The sequence below is a fragment of the Lactuca serriola genome, chromosome 4 (genome assembly GCF_051521515.1).
Source record: "Lactuca serriola cultivar US96UC23 chromosome 4, Lser_US96UC23_V15, whole genome shotgun sequence".
NCBI lineage: Eukaryota > Viridiplantae > Streptophyta > Magnoliopsida > Asterales > Asteraceae > Lactuca > Lactuca serriola.
Window position 1 is genome coordinate 18843770 of NC_136411.1, and position 9007 is coordinate 18852776.

General features: G+C 32.2%; 1 protein-coding gene and 1 long non-coding RNA gene across 2 annotated transcripts; one reads left to right on the forward strand and one right to left on the reverse strand.

Annotated features, from left to right (window-relative positions):
• Positions 1–6756: 6756 nt before the first annotated feature.
• Positions 6757–8190, forward strand: LOC145101120 (SNARE-like superfamily protein). The gene is made up of 3 exons (XM_079038282.1): positions 6757–6979; positions 7044–7212; positions 7853–8190. The coding sequence occupies exons 1-3, from the start codon at positions 6920–6922 to the stop codon at positions 8047–8049; spliced, it is 426 nt and encodes a 141-aa protein (XP_078894408.1). The 5' UTR covers positions 6757–6919; the 3' UTR covers positions 8050–8190.
• LOC145101121 (uncharacterized) lies at positions 8081–8795 on the reverse strand. Its single transcript, XR_013705471.1, has 2 exons — positions 8693–8795; positions 8081–8331 (listed from the first exon to the last, which is right to left on the reverse strand). It is a non-coding gene; the product is annotated as an uncharacterized LOC145101121 (long non-coding RNA).
• Positions 8796–9007: the final 212 nt, after the last annotated feature.

A 9007-nucleotide genomic window follows, 5' to 3' on the forward strand; every position in this document is an offset into this window, starting at 1 on the left:
CTTATATTGGTTTCCATAAATTAGGAAACTATAAAGGATACATATTTTGTTCCTGGTCAATAAAATCTCCACTAATTTAAACAACATTTGTTAGACGATCTCGTTCTGCATGCAACTTTCCGCATTTGCATTTTCAATCCACTTCTTAGTTTGTTTCAATTTTTTCATAGCTTCAGCTACCCACTTTTCGTTTTCATTTACTTGTTCCTTTGGATCGTTTGCGCGTTGGTTTAGGTGTTGTTTGTTTTTTTGAAGCAAAAATCCATAAAGTCTGCAAACCACCTCTGTAACCCTCTACAGTAGAAGAGGTGGACCAAACGGTTGCAGACTGTAATAAGAAGCGTGTTTGTTTTTTTAACATCTGCATGTTGCTGTAGATATTAAAAAATTAAAATAAACAGATTTTATAATCTGAAAATAGTTTTTTTAATACCGAAAATTTAATAATGTATGACATTTCGGCAAAAATTTATGATATTTCAGCAAAAAAATAATGATACTTTTTAAAAAAAATTAAGATGTTTTAGCATAAAATAATGACATTTCATCAACAAATTATTATTACTCAATATAAAAAAAAAAAAAAGAAAAAAAAAATCAGCAAGTATAAACAAAAAAAAATGTGAAATAAGATTTCAGGAATATATAATCAATATTTTAGCAAGAAAAAAAAAAGAGGTTGCAAGAGGCAAAACAAGTGTTGTGCCAAGAAGAACATGCACAAAGGTTTTTTAATCCAAAGATTTCTGAAAAACAAACAGCTGCGAGATGAAAAGTGTTGCGAGTGTGCTGCGTCGCGCAACAATAAGAGGTCTGAAGAGGTTTTTTCCAAAAAACAAACAGTACCTTAGTGTGCGACTTCTTTCAGAGTCCATTTCGTTTGCTTCTTCAGTAGCCTTCATAGCTTGGAAAATGTATTCAGGCATTTTATCCGAGAGTGGGAAATATAGGCCTTCCGGAAACGGGATATTATCTGAACAAACATAACAATCTTTTTCTTCACAATGCCAAACACCATCATGAGATGAACTCATTCCAATTTTATTTCAACGTTGAGGATTCATGCTAGGTGTCTTTTAAGGTCCAAAAGAAATGTACAAAACAAGTGTCCAAAATAGCCATTCCTGAAAGTGGCTCCGGAATGGTGTTCTGGAATAAGGGTCTGAAATACTGTCAGGAATCTATGACATTTACTATTCGGAATGACTACACATACTGTCAGGAATCTATGACTTTTACTGTTGGGAAATGACTACAGATATGTCAGGAATCTATGACAATTACGTATAAAAGCAATTTCCAGAACAATGGTCCGAAATAGTCGGTTCGGAACATTATTTGTGGATATATTCCTGATTTCTGTAACTATAACATATAATGCTGATATGATTATTATTGACTTTAATTATTTTGATGATCATTATTATTATCATTATATATTTTCAATATGTTATTAAATGTATAAAAAATTTATATATACATTTTTAAATATGTTTTTACGTGTATAAATAAACCAATATATGTACGTTTTTAAAACATATAAATATAAAAATATTTTTAATTTATATAAATGCATATAAATATGTTTTTAATATGTATAAAAACATATTAGTATGTTTTAAATGTATTTTTATATGTTTTTTATAAATATAAATGCTTTTTTTTATATGTATAACATTTTTAGTTGAAAAAGATACATATTCAAATGATAAAATAAACATATAATATATATTTATACATAATGTTTTTATATACATTTATATATAATGTTTTCATAATTTTTTTATATGTAGAATAACATTTTTATACTTAATATGATAAATAAATATGTTGATTATGTTTAAACAAATTTATATATATATATATATATATATATATATATATATATATAATGTTTAAAACATATTCATGTATTTATATATTTTTAAAATATATTTTTTTATGTATTTATATGTTTATATATATATATATATATATATATAAAAGTACGTATAAATACTTTTAAAATATATTTATACCTTAAAAATACATTGAAAAACGTATTTATAAGTATAAATAATATACATATTTATAAGTATTTAAAAATATACATATTTTATATATTGAAAAACGTATTTATTAGTAATAATAATAATAATAATAATAATAATAATAATAATAATAATATTCTTTCAGTTTTATACAATATATGTTAGTTATCCGAGTTGGAAACAAAAGAGTTGCTCTGGGTTAGTGATAAATCGTTGGGTTTGTGTGTGAAAGGTCTGGTGTTCGAAACCCAGCACCTATGTTTGCTTTAGCAAACTTGGCTTTTTATTTAAATAAGGGTATAACGTGATCCAATGTTTGCTTTAGCAAACTTGGATTTTTATTTAAATGAGGGTATAACGTGCTCCACGTCAGACCCAATCTGCCCGGTCAGTGCCTTCTTGTGTCCCCCCCACGGATAAATGACCGGTAAAACCGGGTATAAGGCAAAAATGAACAAATTATCCAAAATTTGAGGCATTATTGAACCTAAAACTTTTGAAAAGGTAAATCCGAACATTTTTTGAAAACTTAAGGGTTTTTATATCATTTTCCCTATTTCGATCGAAAAAGAAACTTGAAACCCAAAATATGCACTTAAAGACAACGTTAATTTGTAGTTGGATTTTCTTTTTTGGAATTGTTGTGTATAAAGTTGTAAGCTTTATGTTCATCAACTAAGTTTTCCTTCTGTAACGCTTATTAATCTTTCTACTTTGTAATGTTGTTTGTTTATTAGTATTACTATGGTACTTGTAAATTATGTTCTTTCTGTCTTTGTAATATGTAACAAATATTAGGGCAATAATAATATTTTTCATTACACACTACAAATAAATTACAAACATAATTAATTGTAATTACATTGACAATAAAATTGCAATAAAATAGTCTGGTATTTTCCATTTTGATGGAACCGGGGGGTGGGGGGAGGGGGAGGGGGGGGAAGGTTGCATGATTTGTGTCTGGTAGGCTGTCTGAAACACATTAGCCCGATAATATATATTAACCATATCAGGTAATTTATGGATGTTCGAATGACGTGATACTGTAATAACATGACAACACGCTATACCCAGACTACATCGTTTCCCACACGAACATGTATGATGGTTCAGATCAACAACACAAGTTTTTTAAAAATCAAAAACTCAATAAATGTCTGGCGGGATCAGAGACAGGATCTCTGGCGGGACCTTTGTTGTTTTCCACTGAACAGACTTTTGCATCCTTTTATGAAGCATCATTTCAACATACGGGGTGAGTACGGTAGTCAAACTCGCTGAAAAGTAAATGTGGTCACATAAGGTTCTTGTACAATTAATTAAATAAATTTAATATTTCACCCAATATTTTACCTGCGTTTATTGAAAGTCCGTTGAATGTAATCACGAATTGCCTCGGTAAGCATTATTATCGGTACATTGCATTGATTTACCGATAACACAAAAAAATTGGGGAACATCAATGTTGACTACATTCCAACGGATGTTAGGGAAATAGGTTCTTGCCTATTTCGTATGATCGATGTTGGCAAGCACTTCATGAGCATCAGGGGTCAGCTGACGGAAATTTTCTTCAAAATTAGACATAGTATATGAGCTGGATGTCATCCAGAACAAAGGTTGTAATGTTCTACCAGAGATACCTCTTGTGTGCATATACTTGAACACACTTTTAGAAGTATATCCACGATAAGAATCATAACATACATGCTCTATGCAGGAACTAACGACGTCGTCTATATTTGTTATGAATGATACTTCCCTACCATGTCTCAGAGCTTCTCTTAACCCCATAAGGAACCAGGCACACCATGTAACATCCCTAGATCAGGTATACCTCATCAACCCTTGTTCTTTTGGTAATTGTCAAGTTTGGCCCTTTATTTGAGAAAAGGTGGTAAATGAGTACGCGAGGTGTACGTGTGTGTACGCTCAACATACTCATGTGCATGTTTTTGACACGAAAGCCACCTAGTACGCTGAGCGTACCAGAGGGTACGCTGGTCGTACTAGGCCTAGAGTGAAAACCCTAATTTAGGGTATGTCCCTATTTAAGGGACATGATGGCCTCATTTCTGGCCACCATTCCCATACCTCAACCCTCTCAAACCCTAATTTCTTGTCCCTTGAGCTTGTGTGTCCATTTGTGAGCTATTAAGTATTCTTGTGGTTTCTTTGGAGTGAAGAAAGAGCTTTGAAGAGGAAGGAGTGGGAGTCCAGGCTTTGGATCTTAGCTTATTTGTGGTTGGAGCTTCATTTATAGGTATAAAGCTCAAAGCTTTCTTACACCTTTTGATTTGTTCATCATTTTAGTCCATTTTAGGGTTTTGGTCCCAAAGTTGGATGCTTTATGAGTTGTTGAAACTCCAGAGCCTAATATTTGTCCCTTTGAGTGTTTTAATGGATTGGTTTCATAAAAATGGAGTCTTGGATGTCAAAACCACCCTATGCATGAGATATGAGCATTCTTGAGAATAGAGAGTGAGAGTTTTGGTGTTTGTGACTTTTTCAGCCATGCAAAGGCTTAAAGACACACACTTTATGGAGTACGAGCCTTTAGGGAGTCCATATCTGAGATTTGAGCTAAGGTCTTAACGGATTAAGACCAAATGAGTAGGAAGAGCAAAACTGGGGCATACGTTGAGCGTAGTCCCAATATACGCATCGTAGGGTCAAGAATCCCCGATGCATGCATGACGAAGGAGTACGCCCAGCGTAGAGGGTTTGTACGCGATGTCGTTGACTTTTAGTTGACTTTTAGGGTTTGGTCAATTTGTGGACTATTAAGGTCATGGAAGGGTAAAATGGTCTTTTATCCTTCTATGAATTTGTAGAAGGGTTTAGTCTAGCTTCTTTGAGAGTCGTTATTAATTAGAGATAATTATTGTATGTGTTAGGCGGAGGCTAGACCGGTGATTTGAGTTCAAGGTTATCCGATTTTTTACAAGGTGAGTCTTCTCACTATACTTACCTAGAGTGGTAACCTTTGTGTGACTGGAGGGTCTTATGTGCTTATATTGAGTATTGTGATATCATGCATTATGTCTATGTGATTTATGTTGTGTATTATTCCGACCTTGTTGAGTTAGGACCAGAGGGTTCCACTGAGACACATTGACCCGAGGGTCTTATCTGAGTATAGCCATGAGAGACTAGTGAAATATGTGTGGTATTTTGGGGAACTCACTAAGCTTCGTGCTTACCGTGTTATGTGTTATGTGTTTAAGGTACTTTTGAGGATCACGGGAAGGCACCGACTTGATGGTACACACACGAGTTGGAGATATGTTTTGGAGGACCCTATATTGTGTTTTAAACAATTAATGAACATGCATTTTTTATAACTCGATATTTGAGGATTTTTGTGGTTGTGTTAATGAAATTAATGCGATTTTTAAATGAAAATTTTGTTTGGAAATTTATGGTGTTACACACCGGTAGAGATTATTTTCCACAGTCAAACCAAATGATATAGGGAGGTTTTGGTTGTTCCCGTCAATAGCAACCGCTATAAACATTGTTTTTAGTTAGTCCCTTCTAAGAGGGACACTACCTATGAAGATCACAGGCAAGAAACAAACCTATGAATGTATGGAGCTGTATTTTTTTGGGAACAAAAATGAATTAATTTAGATGTAGAAATATTATCAGTTTTAAAGAAACAATACAAAGTACAAAAAAACAAATATACCTCCCATCCAATAGCCACAAAACAAGCTTTGAAATGACCCATCAAATCAATTCTGATGTGAGTGTAAGTATGCAAGTTAGTTCGCTTAAGGTTGTGAAGGTAAACATACAGGTTGTTAAAGTTTTCTTCGTGCTAACTCTCTGAGAAACTCATTTTAAAGCAATTTTAATTACGAATTACTTGTTAAATGTAAGATTCTAAGCATGCATGCGAACACACACACACACACACACACACACATATATATATATATATATATATATATATATATATGTGTGTGTGTGTGTGTGTGTGTGTGTGACGAAAAAAACTGAGGTTATAATACGGAGTAGGAACTCAGGAACGGATACCATAACTCCGGAATGCTATGTTCCAAAGCAAGTGGTCATTTTAATATATATATATATATATATATATATATATATATATATATTGATTATTTTTATTAAAATGATGGGTTAGATTACTTAATTTCCCTAAAAAAAAATAATCTACTCTAGCAAATAAGAATGATTTTACTACATGTCATATTCTCTTTCATTTTTACACTTGTCGTTTTCTAGATTTTTTTGAATTATCTAATATCCACTTGTCATTTTTATAGTTATTTTTTCTTTTTTATTTAATTTTCACCTATAAATGTCACCTCATATTAATTAATTTTATAAATATATTAATTAATGTACATAATAACTTTATATTTATGAATTTTTTCTATTAATATATTAATTAATGTATATATATATATATATATTAATATAGATAGTATATTCCAAATTGATACTAAATAATTTTATTAGTATAGATTATTTAAGACCAAATTACATAAATAGTCCATATGATTTATCAAATGCCACAAACTCAGTAATTATTTATTTTATTAGGAAACATAATCTTTGTGGTTACAAAAACTTGAATAAATGATTTTTTTTTACACCATTACTTTTTGTCCTTGTAATAAACTAATATACGATACTCCACCAAATAGTAATAATAATAAACATTAAGGACCAAATAGAGTAAATTAACAACTACAACTTGCAACATAGAGCACGGCAATTCTCTCGGTTATTCGAACAAGAAATTTGTTCAATACGCTCTTGGACCCGAATTTTGTATGCTCTACAAAAAGCGAGTCTCCTACTGAGCCTGAACCTGGATCTGTGAGGTTTTACTCAATCTGCTACAGCAAAGTATGGCTGCAATTTATAGTCTTTACATCATCAACAAATCAGGAGGTCTCATCTTCTACAAGGTAAATACCTAAAATTCCAAATCCAGCACTTTGGGGGTTTTCTAATGAACAAAAAATGCGATAGGATTATGGGTTAGCAGGCAGAATGGATACCAATGATAGCTTGAGATTAGCAAGTTTGTGGCACTCGATGCACGCCATCTCCCAGCAATTGTCCCCAATCTCCGGATGCTCCGGTATCGAACTCCTGGAAGCGGACACATTTGATCTTCATTGCTTTCAGTCTCTTACCGGTACGTTGTTAACTTTTAAGGTCGATCATATTCATTTTGTAAACCGAATCTGATGATCGAGGATAACATTGAACCTGCTGTAATCGAAAATTTCCCCCCTTTGTTAAAAATACTATAGACCTAAATCACTAGTTGCTTTTCGTCCTACAAATCTGTATGGATTTCGAACCTTGTGATGAAGACTTCATTTCTAATGAAATGATTATGACAAATGCTGACTGATGCCCTGTTAAATCCTGCTTCAAATTACATAGGAAATTTGAGCTATAAGAATATTAGGTCTGAACTGATACGAGGCAAATCTTGCCTTTTTCTACTATGGAAAGAATACAGAGTTCCAATGCATTTGATTTTTAGCCAAATTTGCTTTAATTCCCATACAAAAGGTAGCAGAATCTGAAGAGAGAAATGTGTGTATAACAAATACATATTATGCAAATATTTTGGGCAATTGAGAACTACAAAGTCTAAATATATCATGATCATTATACTCTTTGGTCTAATAATGTAAAAACTAGGAAAATAACTAATTATCACCCTCTTTGTATCTTGAAAAAATATCTACCCAATTATAGCAGTGAAAAATGTTGTGTAAACATAAACACATGACATGGATTAATGGTGGGGTGTATTTTGGCAGGGACAAAGTTTTTTGTTGTATCTGAGCCTGGAACACATCACATGGATAATTTGTTGAAACATATTTATGAATTGTACACGGATTATGTGTTGAAGAATCCATTTTATGAAATGGAGATGCCAATTCGGTGTGAGCTCTTTGATATCAATCTAGCACAAGCAATACAAAAGGATCGTGTTGCGTATCTTGGTCGATGAAGAGATGAATCTTATTATGCAAACAATCCTATCTTTTTTTTTTTCTCCAAATTCTAATTTTAATTTCGGGTTTATTTGATTGATATTGTTAAATTCCAAGTTTATTTGATAAAATAGTAGCCAACTGAAGCTTTTGGGATATATGCTCATAATTCATATCATATGTTTCTTATATGTTATACATTTGTTTCTTTCCTCGGCCCCATTTGTGTTATGCATGACAACATACTTTTTCTTCTCCATCTACACAAATGTTGTTTTAGTATATCCTTTAACTGCCATCTGCATAAATAACAATGAATTGTAATATCCAATTAAAAGGAATTTGAGGCTACAAGTGGCATCTAGGACTCAAAATAGTTGCAAGAGACCAAAGAACACATAGTATAAATAATGCATAATAAATGACAAAGCCATGTGATGATTTGTAACCTCAAGATTTTTCAAACTCAATACCGAAAAAATCAACACTTTTGGCCCAGTCCCAACAGGGTTTTGGTGGGGAAAATTAGTCCAACCCCTAAAATCGAGATCTGAAATAAGGCCTAGTGAGTGGATGATAAGTGTGTTTAGTGTGTTATTGCAACTTCACACATGATGCATAACCATAAAATATAAGATTTGAACTAAAAGATTTACTTACGGTTTTTGGAGAAGAAGCATATGCATTGGATACTTCCATTTTGATGATTTCTTCATATGATTTGATGATGTTTTGAATTATTCATCTTTGAAATGCTTCTTTCCCTAACTTTTAAATCTACTAATATTGTGACACTTTGAAGATTGATTTTTGGGGTTTGACTTTGAGTTTGGACCCTTGATCTTATCCAATACCTTCAAGAGTTGACTCACTTGGTTTTCCAAGCTTAGCATATGTATTTTGACAAATTAGAGGGTTAAGAAGAAGGAAGGTAGTGTAAGAATGGAATTTAAGATATCATTTGAAAATGTAAAG